At 43.1% G+C, this 16101-nt stretch overlaps 1 protein-coding gene across 1 annotated transcript in view; it reads left to right on the plus strand.

The window, feature by feature from the left end:
- The window catches only part of SLC38A1 (solute carrier family 38 member 1), a 38899-nt gene extending 24717 nt beyond the window's left edge, over nt 1-14182 (plus strand). Inside the window, exons 8-16 of the mRNA XM_064655839.1 lie at nt 796-878; nt 1516-1574; nt 2284-2406; nt 4445-4524; nt 5682-5782; nt 8880-8998; nt 9548-9689; nt 9798-9895; nt 10947-14182. Coding sequence (XP_064511909.1) covers nt 796-878; nt 1516-1574; nt 2284-2406; nt 4445-4524; nt 5682-5782; nt 8880-8998; nt 9548-9689; nt 9798-9895; nt 10947-11048 — 907 coding nt within the window. The 3' untranslated portion in view covers nt 11049-14182. The remainder of the gene's footprint in view (nt 1-795; nt 879-1515; nt 1575-2283; nt 2407-4444; nt 4525-5681; nt 5783-8879; nt 8999-9547; nt 9690-9797; nt 9896-10946) is intronic.
- Nucleotides 14183-16101: the final 1919 nt, after the last annotated feature.

Raw genomic sequence — 16101 nt, forward strand, 5'->3', positions numbered from 1 at the left:
TGTCCGTAGTGTGAAATTCTTCAATACTAGCATATGACAACTGCAGAATATTATACTTAGATTTCTGCCACTTATCATTCCTTGAATTTACCAGTTTCTTTAATAGAGGGATGGCATCGTTTTATAGTGGTAAATATCCCTCACGCTAGGTTATATGGTGTGCTGTAGTGCACAAGAAAGTGGTAGAGACTCCATTCCTCCTCAGGCTATCATGCTAAACTGGACCAAGCAATGGAAATAGGTCATCAGAACATCACTAACACTGTCCCTTCTCCTCTTTCTTGCTTTCCAGCAGTATTCAAAGCACTTTGCTAGAGGAGATACAGTCTTGGACTGGGCAGTGCATGCCAGCCCTCAGGAGCCTGGTTTGCCACTCCAGTCAAATGCCTGGGTGGTTTCCCAAATGAATTGTGGTGCCCCTCCTTGCTCCACTGTGCCGTATGTGTGAACCTTTGCACAATCTTTCGTCGTCCTGACACGGTGGCTTATATCAGGTCACACAGGTGGTTGTTCTGCCTCTCAGTCCCGCTCACTGATCCCAGCAGTAGGGTGATATTTTGACTAGTGACTATGAAAATCTACCATACCTGAGTCAGACCAGTGCCCTGTTTCAAGGGCTGGATACTTTAAGAGTCTGCAAAGTTGAGATGTGACCCCTTCTCTCCTTTCGTAGGAGCTTGTAGGGTAAGAAGACCAAAGATAGTTCTTTGACAGCAGTCAAAGAGGGTGACTGAAGGGAAAACCAGAGAGTGTTTAAGGTGTGTCATGATATGGTTTTTTAAATGTTTTATGCAGGGCATGGTACGTGGATGGACGGATTCTTGTTGTCGTAGTGACATTTGGCATAATCCTCCCTTTATGTCTCCTTAAGAACTTAGGTAAGATGAAAATGCCATTTTGGCCATCATGCCACTGACAGCCACATTGACAAAAAATAAGTTACTTTTCTATAAGCATCAAAATTTTTAGTGGTGAGGTATTGGACTTTGAAGTAAGATATATGCAGAGAATTGCATTTTCAAATGTGTTTGAATCCACAGAGATGCCAGTAGGTACACAATGTATTTTTTTAAAATCATGTAACAACATTTGGCATCAAAGTCCAGCTGGGATCTTCCTTTTGAGAAAATAACCCAAACTCAGCTGATGTGACTTGTATCAGGGAATCTGTGTCACATTCTGATTGCAACTGCACACTTTCATGTATTTTTCAATTATCACAACCTCTTTCAAAAGTAAAATTGGTTAAACTGATGTACAGGTGACCCTGAGGAAGTCAAATGGGTCAGAGCAAGGCTCAGGCCTGACCAAAAGCTAGGAGACTTGTTATGTGGGAGATTCCCAACATGGGAGACTTCCACACCAATAGGACGTGTTTTTGTCCTGCCCAGAAGCTCACAATGCATATTAAATGTATAACACATTTGAACTTTTCATGAAGAAGCAAAAGGAAGTAAAAGCCAAGATAGACTAATAAAATTATTTTGTGTAAGATTTCCTTTTAATTTCTTTCAGGGTATCTTGGCTATACCAGTGGATTTTCATTAAGCTGCATGGTATTTTTCCTGGTAGTGGTAAGTTCAGCTTGCTTTCTTTGTTGGATGAGTCTTAGGACCATAGAATCATTAAGGTTGGAAAAGACCTTTAAAACCATCAAGTCCAACTGTCGACCTAGCACAAGTTTACCACTAAACCATGTCCTCAAGTGAAGTAGGCACACATTTTTTGAACACTTCCAGGGATGGTGACTCCACCACTTCCCTGGGCACTCTTTCCAATACTTTACAACCCTTTCCATGAAAAAAAATTTCTAATATTCAATCTATAACTCCCCTGGTGCAACTTGGGGCCATTTCTTCTTGCCCTGTCAATTGTTACCTGGGAGAAGAGACTGACACTGACCTCCTACAACCTCCTTTCAGGTAGTTGCAGAGTGATAAGGTCTCCTCTGAGCCTCCTTTTCTCTGGACTAAATAACCACAGTTACCTCAGCAGCTTCTCGTATGACTTACTCCCCAGACCCTTCACCGCCTTTCTTGTCCTTCTCTGGACTCACTTCAGTACCTCAATGTCTTTTTTGTAGTGAGGAGCCGAGACCTGGACACAGTACTCGATATGTGGCCTGATCAGTGCCAAGTACAAGGGGAATGATCACTTCCCTAGTCCTGCTGGACACGCTATTTATGATACAGGCCAGGATGCTCACAATTTCACTGATATTTTAATTTTAATTTACTTTTTTTTATTATTTTAGCAATTAGCTATCTTCCATTCTTATTCTAGGTTATTTACAAGAAGTTTCAAATTTCCTGTGGTGTACCAGAACTAAATGCAACATCTATCCTATCAAATAGCTCAGCACATGAACATATGTGTAAGCCAAAGTATGTTATCTTTAATTCCAAGGTATGTTTCTTTTTATAATACTTATTTTTAATTCACATAATATGTGCACCTACACCCCATGTTCTTAATCTGAACATAGGGCCTGATTCTCCATGCTTCCATTTGTGATCCAGTGGTGAATGCACAATGGGTCTCCTTGCCCAGTCTTACGGAGATGCCATGATGAATGTACCTTGCAGTCTTGTCCTGCCGTGGTAGTAGATGTGCTAAGGCTATGAACCTGAGCTACCACTGGACAATTAATGCTTTCTTCAGGAGATTTTTCCTTTCCACTGCTTCTTACTATCCGTACTACAACTGTGCCTTCAGACTCTTGTTCAGCAGAAGCTGCGTAAGCCACACGTGCATCCAAAGCCCAAAAGTAATCTCTGTCCTTTTGCAGAAAAACCACTTCTTTGTGACAGGGTACATGTTTCTGTAGCCATGTGGTGAACTGGACTGCAAAAAGGATACAGTTGGAAGTTAGTCCAGCAAAAATTTGGTTGCCTTTCAGTCAGATGCTTCCCTCTGTCACCACACAGCTGCAAAAGAAGTTGGTCTAAGAGAATGTGAGAGCTCTGGGAGCAGGAGGATGGCTCCTGTCAGCTGTGCTGGGATGCAGTGCTCCCAGTGGAACAGCCCCTTATCCAGCAGGGCATGGTCCTCAGGGCCTTACAGTTGCATTCATAGACAATGTATATGTGTAGCAGAGGCATGCAAAAATTAATTTTTTTAAAATTCAGTCTACCAGCTTCAGTTGAAGAAGCCAATCCAAGCACTGTTCTTTGGTTGGGGGAACCGTCACCCCAGATACAGTGTGACGGAACAAGAATTAGAAGTCCATTTGAAGTAGGCACCCGGAGCTGATATTCTGAGGTTTGCCCTCAGGGCCAACAGTTTGCCAATCATTTTAGCAACTTCGGTGTGTGAGAGGAGAGACAGGACAGTTTCACAGAATCAGAGGATAACCAAGGTTGGCAGAGACCACTGGAGGTCACCTGGTCCAAACCCCGTGCCTGAAGCAGGACCACCCAGGACTGTGTCCAGGCAACTTCTGGATATCTCTATAGATGGAGACACCATAGCAGCAATGTGCTATGAGTGAGCGAGAGGAGGTCACAAAGGCCTGGGCAAGGAAGGACCACTGGAGAGCAGCCAGTGTATTTACTGAATCTGCCAGGCCTGGGCTGTATCATAGAACAGCTTCTGTGGAAAGGGGATGCCTGTGACCAGCGCAAGATCTCAGAGGGTGGGACAGAGCTGCATGTAGGGATGGACTCATTTTGTCCTTGCAGATTCACGTTACCTCTGCTCATACCCGTTCCCTAATGGAGAATGGAAGTGGTTGGGCACTGATCATTTCTGAAATTTGGCTGAGGACTGAAATCCCCTCAAGCTCTTAGTGGAGAAAGGGGTGAGGTACCCCTCAGAGGCCTCCTGCACTTCCTGATGACATAATGGTCTTTCTCTTTCCCCAAAGAAAAGCATGCTCCCTCCAAAGCCCTCCTAGTCCTTTTGTTGGCCTGGGAAATTAAGGGATTCAGTCTGGTACATTGAAATATCCATTTATTTGTAAGTTCTGCATTCCTGTTCTCTTTTCTTACAGTCTGGATACGGGCTTCCTCTTCAGGACCTCAGCCTTAGCACCACGGGTGCGCACCCCTCTCCATGCCAAGGCAGGGTAGCGTAGCGGTGACCCGCCATATGTCCCTTTTACGCGTGACACTGTGCTAGTAACCGTGGCAGTAGCTGGGCAGGGAGACCCATCCCAGGGAGCAAAACCAGCAGCAGTGTGGCATCCAGAGCTGCGCTCTACAAGCACAGTCAGGGCTGCACTTGCACCACCAATGCGAAGACTTTGTCCTCAGGTTGAAAGCGCGCTGCTTTCCGTATTTCATTAAATACGTGCTAATTGACAGATCTTCTGCCTTCTCAGAAGGGCTCTCAATGTTCAGTTGAAGAATTCAAAAAGCTGGGAGCTGAGGTAGTTGAACATTTCTTCACACCACTGGAGGAAATACTACTTCTTAACTTCTTTTCTGAAATTCTCTCTGAACAGACCGTGTACGCTTTGCCCACCATTGCTTTTGCATTTGTGTGCCACCCGTCAGTCCTCCCGATTTACAGCGAACTTAAAGAGTAAGCCTTTCTCTTTCTTTTTTTTTTCTTTTTTTCTTTTTTTTCCAGTTAATTGTTTTTAACCATTTTACATGGAAAATGTTAGCACAGAGGTGCTCTGAGTCATTCGTGCCGCTCAGAGATGTGCTTTAACAACACCCAACAAGCCCGCGAGCATGGCTGTCAGCTCGGAAATCTGGCCGTGCCGCGCTGCTGGGGTGGGGGCAAGGGAAGTAGAGAATAATGCAATACTTGTGAGTTTTCTCTGGAAGTACACAGCAGCCTGGGGAGAGCCAAGTTGTGCTGGTCATTATTTGGCAGAGGCGTGTGTTCCACTAATGGTGTTTGTTCCAGTGCAACTAAAAATCTGTTGCAGTACCAGGAAAATGAAAGTACTTTCAGCCTCACTGATATTAAAAGACCTTTGCTGGTACTGCTGTCTCACTGACACTTCTGGCTGGGACCAGTCCTGCTGTGACATCATTGGCAGTCCTGGGCAGCTACAGTGGGGTCCTGGGCCACTGGGGAGCCCAGGAGGGAGATCAGAGTCAGGCAGACCCATGAGTGCCCTCGGGCCCCTGCCACTTGCTGGGTGCTTTAAATTTCAAGTGACTTTAGCAGGTTCACAGGTGCCTATTTAGGGCATCCTTGTGTGGATTTAAAAGTCTAAGTTTAGGCACTGGAGTGTAAATATTTTAGAACAAATATCTAAAGATGAAATGTTTACACTTTTACCTGTTTTATGGGTCTGCATACATCCAGTATTTTCTACCCATGGCAACACGAATGTTTCTCTACAGTCATTCAGAATGTTTCTGGGTTCTTTTCCTCTCTGTGTAATTTTATGCTTCTCTCATTTTGACCTTTTAATTTAATTATTGAAGTGTTTCAGGGCCGTCCTCTCTCCACAGGGCTTCACTCTGTTTAAGCAAGTTTGGCCATGGAGCAGAGCCATGGGTTGGACCCACCATTTTTTGACTTAAGCCCCAAGTAGGGTCCTTTTCCCCAGTCCTTTTCTTCCTTGTGCAGCTGTCAATGAATTCGTGTTTTATATGGAAATACATTAGCGAGTCTCCCCAGAAATACTGTGTTTATGCAAAGACTTAAAACATTTGAAACAGCTATTGAAAAATCCAGCCTAACCATTTTTATGTGTTCTTTTTCTGTTCTTTCTCCAGCCGTTCACAGAAAAAAATGCAGTTGGTTTCAAATATCTCATTTTTTGCCATGTTTCTGATGTACTTTATGACTGCCATATTTGGCTATTTGACTTTCTACGGTAAGTATGCAGTTCTTTATTGATCAGAGTTGAAAGGGGATACGTGTAAAATCAATAGTGTATCCCAGCTGGCAAGGAAAGTCCCATCCACTTATATTAAAATACTATTCCAAATAATTTTCCTTAAAGTTTTCATATGGAAGATATAAGTCCTTTCTTCCTTTTCCCCTATGGATGAAAAGCAGAAGTGAAAGTATTATTTGCAAAAGGCATATTCAAAATATGAGGGAGAGATTTGTTTAACAGAATTGGGGATTAGCTGGGGCCCACTGAGATTGTGTTCCAGGGTCCTCACCTGAATGACGTGTGCATTGGTAACGACTGAAGCATGCATACTTGCAAAAAATTAGACAGATCTGAGAGCAGGTCCTAGGAAATGAGTAACAAATAGGCCATCACAGGTTTTTCACTTTTTTATTGATGCGTTTAGAGACAACAGACCAAATGTTTTCCCTGTGTCCCTAGAGCTGACCTCTTTAGGTCTTGGTTAAACAAACTGGCAGTGGGAAAGCTTTGAGTATTGCCCCAGCTCAGCTACCAAAGGATGGTTATTTCAGTGTTTGAGACTCACACCGTCTCTTTTCATGCATATCAATTCACTTAACAAATTATGTTGTGTCACTAAAGGATACAATATGTATGCCCTAAAGGCACAATTGTTAAGTAGAGTAGGATAAAACATGAATGTTGCCCAGGAAGTTATTCCCATGTTCCAGTATAATGAGAATGTTAGAAAGCAGTCTCTTTTTCCATGGACCATTAAGGGGTTACAAGACAGGTGACAAAGCTGATGTTTGCCCTTTACTTCAGAGTCACCATCAGTCTTCTCCACCCAAAAAGTGACCTTTTTGTTACAACCTCTTCATTTATGATACTGTCCCTTGTAAGCCACCTATTGCAAGAGAAAGAAAATAACTAAATATGAAATGTGGCATTTTTTTTCTTTCAAAGGTTTACCTATCTCATATTTGTTTTCTCAGACTCTCATTCTAAGGCCTTGAGTATACATGCGCTGAAGTAATTTGAGGTCATCTGTTCTAATTTTCCCAATAAAACCACAAATAGGCTGCAAGTGACAACAGCATCAGCTGTTCTCATCCAACTGCTCCCATCTAGTACATTTTCATAGAGATGTGTCAAATTATCAGCCCCAGGGAGCAAGTGGGTGTAAATCAGCATGGACCCCTTCACTTTGGCAGGGAGGAGATTCTGATGTGATTGCCCCAGGGATCTGAGGAGGCAGATCCGTGGCGCTCCTCTCTGGGAATCTCCCACATCCCTCAAGGACGAGGGTCTGGAGTCCATGGAGGAGGTAGGGGCTGCGTCCTTCTGGCCCTCCTGAGGGGGAATGGTGGAGGAATCCCTGGGGTGTCTTGTGTGCGTCTTCCCACATCAGGCTCCCCAGCACTGAGAGCCCACAGACAGAAGCTGTGCAGCTCTGCTGGTGCTTCTGCAAGTGTCAGTGCCGTGACAGGCAGCAAAAAAGACGCTGAGGGAATATAAAATTCCTCCACTTGGATCATTCTTCCCCTTGAGACTGACAAGACCTTACGTTTCATATGTTCACTTACAGTGTTCTAACCCTCTTCTCTACCCTTACCTGGGTAAGAACAGTATTTTTATTGTGACCATTTCTTCTTTGCACCAATAGTACTTGTCTGTTTGCTGTGTTCTCAAAAGTGTTGCAGTGATGACTATATTTACATTGCAGAATTACAGAAAAGAGGTGTTTTTCTTCCCCTAAAAGGTCACAGTGTGGTTGGGCTCTGTGGTGTATCTAGCTGAAAGGAAAACAGACCTTCAACTGTAAGCCTTGCCCTTCACTTCCTACCTGGCTGCAGCCCGTGAGTGGTACAGAAGTTGCAGTCTGTGCTTGCAGGAGCAGAGTAAGCTCTGTGTCGCAGAAGCTGTGCATGTGCCCGGCTTGAAAACCCCACTCCTGATCTGCAGGGAGGTGGGAGAGCATTTTCTTTCTCCTGGTGGGGATTCAAGCACTGCATAGGTGGTGTTAACCTGTGGTCTCTACCCAGAAAGGTGCCCTGGGGGGAATGTAGGCATTTTGCCACAGGATAGATCCCTCTGCCTCCAGGAGTACATGAGGTTTTACCAAGTGCCAAAGATGGTAAATCAGACGTAGCTGTTGAGTTCCCTTTAAGAGCTGTTATATTTTACCACCAGCTTTCTAAGATTAGCAGGCAGAAACAAAACATAAGCCTAAAAAGGGGCAGCAAGTATGTTTTGTGTCACGCTTAACAGCCCCCGCCTTAGGTTATTGCTCCTGGATATTTAAAACTTACAAAGCAAACATGTAGATCCCTCAGCAACTTGGTTTTCCTCTTGGTTAGTACACGCAGACCTGCTCTGCACTATTTATCACAGCTTCAAGGAAACATTTTGGCAGGAGGTTGTATTAAAATATTGCCAGCGCCTCCCCGTTAGGCACCCCCTGTGATTTGTCTTGGCTGCTGGGGCCGCCGGCTGGCGTGGAGCTGAGCTGCAGGCACTGCTGGCAGCCCTCAGAGGAGCTGCTGAGGGATTTCAGTGCAAATGTCAGTGTCCCACTGAGAGCTGACCCAAGATAGGCTTTGTTCTCGGTTGAGAACAGGGGCACTGCTTTTCACTGGTAGTTTATTTGCTGTTTAGACTAATTTAGTTCAAAACCTTGCAGTTAAGTTCAACCATTGCAGTGCATGTGTTTATTTTTATATCCTTTGAAATGAAAAACCAAAAAGTCCATGGAACTAATTAAAAATAGCTTATTTCACTTTACCTATTTTTGTATCTATGTATATATGTAAGCAAGCTTTTGTGTATGTCTCACTGTTGTCTTTCCTACAGTGAAAATTACCTTAGACTTAGGCACGTGCTGTCTTGAATTAAGATGCATTCCTAAATCAGGCCTCCAAAGGATTAATCTGGAATAATGGGATCATTAGGATTTTGTTCAAAGCGCTGTTTTAACTCAAGAATGTTTCATTCCATACTCTTTTGTTTACAGATAAATCACTTGTTGTTCAAGAAGGCTGTTGTTAAACAATGATTTTTGTGAACTAACTGCCTGTTTGCCAGAACACTTACCTTACTGTCTTTTCCATAGAGAGTGTGCAGTCAGATCTGCTTCACAAATACCAGAGCAAAGATGACATCCTGATCCTGACCGTGCGCTTGGCTGTGATTGTGGCAGTGATACTCACTGTGCCAGTGCTGTTTTTCACTGTAAGTAAAACTTCCTGCACGGTTTGGAAGTTGGTAATAGCTGTACACAGCATGTTTCTTGAAACCACAGTCCAGCAGTTGCTGAGACCATAATGTTGCAGCTACTGAAAGAGCTTGAGCTTGGATCAGTTTTCCGCACACCAGACTCCCCCTTAAACTCTTTCTGCATGGAGAAGTTCTTCATCCAGGAAATAAATAAATTGCTTTTGATCTTAAACATGTTTTAAATTGAATCCACAAGGGTTCTCTCTTCCTTCACATCACTTTATTGGAGGAGGCTCAGAGATGAAGTTAATTTTTAAGTGCAGAAGGATTCCAAAAGATACGTTAGAAAGAGAGGAATATCCTACTGCACATGCATGTGTAACTACAGTTCTGAAATAACAAATTGATTTTAAGGATTATTTCAAAGGACATTACATGAGACAATCTTATGACAGATCTATGCAGCACTTGTCACATGAAGAACCGGTTCAAATAAACATGGGAAGCTTTGCATTGGCTCATAGACTATTCTTGACAGAGAAATTTCTCTCTCTCTCTCTACAGGTGCGTTCATCATTATTTGAGATGGCCAGAAAAACAAAATTTGACTTAGGCCGTCATGTTTTGGTTACTTTTGTTCTTTTGGTTATCATCAACCTGTTAGTCATTTTTATCCCATCCATGAAGGATATTTTTGGAGTTGTAGGTACAGTATCCTGGTTTTGTACTACTAATAAAAGACGGTTGCTAATCAGCAACACAATAATTAGCTGTTGCTGGCAGTTAACAAAACTCATTTATTTGAATTTTACAGGGGTCACTTCTGCCAATATGCTGATTTTCATTCTTCCTTCATCGTTGTATTTAAAAATTACACAGCAGGATGGATCAAAGTTGACTCAGAGGATTTGGGTATGCATTCCATTCCCACCAATGCAACACTTCCATTTTGTCATTCTTTATAATGTGCTACGTGCAAAGCACATCTAATCTGAACATAGGTGTGAGCTTCTTTACATTGCTTTCCCCCTGTGCTTCAGTTAGCTGGCAGCTGTGCTCGCCTTTCTCCTTGGCTTACCCTGGGGGTCTCCTAGTGGAGGGGCCATACCATGCACAGCATCTCATATTTTGAGGAGCTCTTCTCTGCGGGGTGAGGGACTCCCCTGGCTGGCAGGCAGCAGCCCTGCAAGCAGCAGTAGCTGTCAGTGGGATGCAGAAACCCCTCCAGCCACCTCAGCAAACCTTTCAGCCCAGAAAGCTCTCTCTATCTCTGTGAGTTGATCCAGAAAGTGTGCAAAGTGCTCCATTTGTGGTATTCCTCACAGTTTTCATGGACCAGAGTCAGACTTAGGGTGATTCCACCAGAAGCAGCCAGCTGAAATGTTATGTTAGCCCTTTAGCATGCATGAGCAGATGGAAATGGGCCTTGGAAAGATTTCCTATGAGCCCCAGAAAGAGCTGAAAAGATGCAATACTGTGTATTCCCAACCTAATGGGGCATGCACTGGAAGCATTGTAAGGTCAGACCTTCCTTTTCTGAGCAGACAGGCAGGAAACATGTGTTTCACTTGTGGCTACATCCACAGATCCCATGACGAAAGGGCTGAACTTTGATGAACACATATCCGCTGGGAAGAATATACTGATTTCCGTGAGGCTTTGGAAAGAGCAGAGCTGATCAGTCCTAAAAACAGACTCACTTAATCCTCTTTAGGGATGATTGGTGTTTAAGAAGTGAATTGAGAGAAGAAAAAAGATTGGTTTGGTGCTCAGCAAGTAATTATTAATGACGCTAATCTGTTTAATTATCTATGGGTCTTGTCTTTACCAGAAGTGCTATTTCATTTTAGTTGATAACTTTGATACATCACCTTGTAAATCTCCTTAAGAGGAGAAGTTAACATACTTGAATTAATTGTCTTTTCTTTTTATGCATTAATTTTCTCTCCGTTTTTTGTTTCAGGCTTCTCTTTTCTTGGTGCTGGGGATAATGTTTTCCCTAGTGAGCATTCCCTTGGTCATCTATGACTGGGTACAATCGGGAGGCAGTGCCGAAGGCCATTGAAGTTCACCTCCTTCTGAAAAGAAGACACCCCTGTTCACTATACACCAAAATCGCAACCATCTGTTCTGTTATCTATTCCATCTTTTGTGAGTTTACTCAAATCAAATCCAAATAATTATTATCCAGTACTGAAAATACTGTTATGGGTGTATTTTCTTTGAGAAAACAGACCCATTTTTCCAACAGACATATCGAGTTATCAGATCAGTGATAAGTCTGTGTTAATTGTCCATGAAGCTATATAGAGCATTGCTCATAGGAATTCATCTCAGTTAGTTTCCCCTCTTCCACTCATGAACTGCATTGTTTCATTATTGTCATTAGCCCTTCATCCACAAGTTCTGCTCCTTTAGAGCAGCAGCACCTGTTGCTATCAATTCCAACTGGAGTGATGTCCATTCACACCCTTCCCTCCCTCTTTTAGCCAAAACTCTGCTCTTTAATTGTACACATCTGGTTTGTTGGTTTGTTTGTTTCTTCTGTTGCAGTTTCAGGCACCATTTGCCTCACTGGGTCAAGTGTAGGATTGTGGATACAGGCATGAAAAGCACCACAAGAGCATAACTGAGCGTTATATAAGCATAGGTCCCAAATCCGGTGCTTCTCTCTGGTATTCTGGTGGGGGAGCCAGCCCCAGGGCTTGGCCTGTTCGTGGCTTTTGGGAACAGACTGTGTGTGTCTTTGTGATGGGGTGCAGGGAGCAAGAGAAGGATGGCCACCACCACCAGCCACCGTTCCCCTGGCACACTTCTGCTGGAGACTGACCAGAACTAGACTTGACCCCAAACCATGAGTACTTGAGCCTGAAGAGAAGCAGACGTTCAGAGATTTCCATGGGAAGTCTGCATTTTCTTCAGCATTAAACTGTTCAGTAATGTCCAGCTGCTGTCAGAAAAAAATACTAAACTCCAGTTTTATTAAAACCTACACATTTAATCATACCTCATGCCTTTTCCATTCTAGGATTCATTTGTACATACCTTACCCTCCTCCCACTGAAGTCAGCAGGATCTTTGACAGCAGTGGGACTCTGATTGGACTCACTTTGTAGTGGAAATTGAAATCTGCAACATTTCTTTAAATGAACAGAAATACTTTTTAGTTTTAAAAGTTTCATTTACATTTTTCATCAATTCTTCATAACAATTAAATGATTTTCAATTACTACTAGCAGAAACACTGTAACTTGCATCTGTTGTCCACAGAATAAGCATTTGCCTAATGCCTTATAGCTGGTGTAGAGAACTACTTGTAGAGACTCAAATGCTAAGCAGGTGATTGTTCACCACCCTGAGCAGACATCTTCTATTACTGCACTGCCAGCAGCATAAATGTGTGCACTTTGTGTCATTCACCATGTGAGCCAAAAAGTGTCTCAGAATATGAATGTGGCTCCCACTGAAAGCACTGATGGCTAAAGGGAGCCCCTGTCAAGCCCCAGGGCTAAGTGATGCTCTCAGTATGCTCGAGCCATATCTCTCACTATGTAGTAACCCTTTTGTTCCCAGTAGTGGTTCATTGACAGCTCCCATTGTAACTGTGGAAGCATACTGTCATCAGCTGTGAGGAACCTGTAATTGCAACTTGCTCTTTTTAAGGTTAGGGATGGAGTATTTGGGGTCTTCGGATTTCTGGGAGCTACTGAATTGCCTCAGTTGCCATGGCTTGAAGTCACTGAAAGTTGGGACCACAGAGTGCATCTCAGGACCTTGAAAGTTGGTTTCTAAGGGTAACATCCAGAGAGGTTAGTTTGAGGCCTTCCTTAGAATTTGGGCATTGATCTGCAGTGTTCATCCTGCAGAAACTAAGCCTACTAAGCCTAGACTTCCAGATCTGTACCTCAGCCCAGGAAGTGAGGTATCCGCCTCTGATGATAATCCACTGTGATCCAGAAATAAGGCAGAGTGGACTCCACAGGCTGCCCAAGTCCTTGGAGTAGCCCAGCAGCAAGAACAAAACTGGAAGCCTTCTCCCTTCAGGCAAAGTGACCTGCTAGACTGCAGTGCAGGGTTCCTTTATTCTTCCTTCCTCCTGGCCCCCGAGACCTTCACTCACAGGCTCCCAGCAAGATCTCCAGTGCAGCACCCTTTCTCCCAAGGACCCCCTAGCCCAGCCTTTAACACATGAACTGCTGAGATACCTGGGACCACTGGGCTAATGTCCCTTGGGCTTTCCTGTGGCTGGTCTCAGACACTGCGATGGTGCAGGTCACCAGCTCTCTCTGTGCCATCTCTTTATGGGACTGATCCCTGCCCTTATTCACAAAGAAGTCCATACCATAGCCTACAAGACCAGGTGTTAGGCAAGCTCTGGGGAGAAGAACCTATGCTTTGTTCCTATCTCTTTGCACCTCACCCACCAGCTTGGCTGTAAGTTTGTGGCTCCTCTTTTGCAGGCACCCAACCCTCAGTGGTCACTACAGCAGGAGCCCAGCATCTCACTCCATTCTCTGACTCAACTTTCTGAGGTCACATTTCAGGTTTTGAGGTGCCTTATAATCTCTCTGGATCTTATCCTGAAAAACCTAACTCAGACCTGAGGATGCTGTACAGTGTTATCCTTAAGATGCTCCAGGGCTCTCCTGCTTTCCTCCCTGCTTTATCCTTCTGTTACAGATTAATGAGCAGCATTGCTCTGTGCATCAGGGGTTGTGAGAGAGGAGATCCTGGGAACAACTTTTAAGTACCCAGCTATGAGCTAGAGGTCTGATCTGGTGCACAGGGTTCCAGCAAGGTCTCATCTGTGACATCTCCCTCCTCTCCGTCCCCCCGAATAATCTGTAGTCTTCTGTTTGAAATACCAACCATTGAGTTTTGGCACCCAACTTCCTTCGACTGGAAGGGCTGTTGGGTCACTGATTGCTCCTTTTATATTCCTAAATCTCTTCCATCACTATTGCTTTCTCTCCTCTTTGCTGTTCTGCCTTCTCCTTTTTCCCAGTTTATTTGTATACTGGAGTTTTACTGAATAAATAGGGAGAATGAGCTGAGTGTGCATAGACTGAAATTACCCAAGGTACTGGACCACCAAAGCATATCTTAGATACTGAAAAATAGATACCCAAAATATTAAGTCTTTAAACAGACTTTGCTTCTGGGTCTCTTAACTAGGAAAAAACCAAACCAAAACAAAAACCAACCAACCAAACAAACAAACAAAAAAAAAAAAAAAAGAGAGAATTTTGCTTAAACTGATTTACTGGCATCATATTTATAGATATTTATGGAAAGGTATCGTGTGTTTATTGATGTCTGTGGTAATGAACGTGAAATAACGTGCTTTTTGTTTTTTCATCAGGTTTATACATTCTTAACAGAATGCAATAGACCCTGCTGTAACTGTCAACATCAGTGATGGATGACAATATTTGTTTGAGGTTATCTGTAAAATGTACTGCTGTTTTTCAGTTCATTTGGAATAGTGAACCTGTAGCCAATGATTGTATGAGTCCCACATTTTAGCTAGGATTTTAAAAGCACAGTGAAATGCTATATGAGTTTCTCTGTTAAATTAATAGGATCCAGAGTACCATATCTACTTAGTAGGGAGTAGCGTGCTTTCTTTTCATAGAGAGTTTATCGCTGTTGTGAGCACTGCAAATGTCATAGACTGGATGCAGAATTGCTCCTAATAACTGCAACAAAAAAACTTTAAAATTCTCATTTGCATAATCACAACAATCGAGTGGTGAGGGACAAGAAAGGACTAATTAGAAGCAGGGGCTACTAATGAGATCGTAGGAGTTAATCCTACACTTAAAAGATGGCCTTGCTGCCTCTCCTAGATCACAGCACATTGCAAAGAAAATAGTCATGGGCTTAAAACGACCGTAATACTGCTGCCCTTCTCTGTCCCATGGCACACATACCTAGTAAGTAAAACACAATAAATTGTTATTCAGGAACAGTATCTCAGGAGCAGTGACCTGTCTGGGTGATGCTTGCTTCTGGTCGAAGGGCCAATGCCAAATCCATGCACCAGCACAGACCTTTTGTAGAGCTGACATGGACCAAGTGGTGCCTGGCCCATGTGCAGGCCTAGGGCAGAACAGCTGGTCTCATCCTGTGAGGTCATGGATGGGGATGCTCATCCGCTCCTGAGGGCTGCTCTTCTGAGGCACATTTGAATGCACAGCCTGTGCTCCACTTGCAATAGGTCACATGTGCAAGTGTGAGTTGGATGATCCATGGGTTGTGTCTGTACATCTGCCTTACAGTGCATAAGCGCAACACAGTTCTGATATTGAGTATTAACAGTAACAATGGTATCTCTAGCTTATCTTTAAATTAAAAGGTTTCTTTGCTTGAACCTTACATTAAGGCTAAAGAGCATCTCGGTCAAAACAAAACTCTTTCCATGTGGTGGTGTCCCACGTCGAGTCCTACTGTCCCACCCCAGTGCCTGTAGGAGAAAGGCACCACAGAATGTACTCAGCTCCATCAGCAGCTCCAAGAGATGGCTTTATCAACTGGCGCCAGGGTTCTTTCGTAATCAAGTCCCCAGAGCCCTTGGTGCTGGAAAATCCTTATTTCCTATAACGTACACAAAGAATGTTTTATTTGTATCTAATGTAAGGATTTGTGTAACAAACTGTGAAAAAAAAAAAAAAAGAATGAATTAATAAAAAGTACAGGGCTGGAAAGGTCTAGAATTCACAAATTGTACACATGCCTATGTTTCTCAAAACAAATCTATGCAGTTGTGTTGTATTGTAGGAAATTTCATTTTTATGTACATATATATTGTAAATAAATAGGATGCTGTATATTTTTGCAGTTGTTTTTCCCCCATGATATAGAAGTGTTGAGATAGGCTCTGCATATTAAGAGTAATTTAAATAGAAATACAAATACTTTAGCTTCTTAGCAAAATGCATATCCTTTTCTTTCTCCCAGGAGTACACAAGTTAAATCCTAAACTTGAAATTACAATTACATCACTAATGTGACAAGAAACAGAAAAATAAAAGGTCCAATGAAATTGCTAGGATTAATTGCAGTGCATGACTCCCTGTTTTCTCAAGAGCAAGTTTGTCAGTCTTCCTGGTATGTAA

This window comes from Pseudopipra pipra, chromosome 5, assembly GCF_036250125.1.
Source record: "Pseudopipra pipra isolate bDixPip1 chromosome 5, bDixPip1.hap1, whole genome shotgun sequence".
NCBI lineage: Eukaryota > Metazoa > Chordata > Aves > Passeriformes > Pipridae > Pseudopipra > Pseudopipra pipra.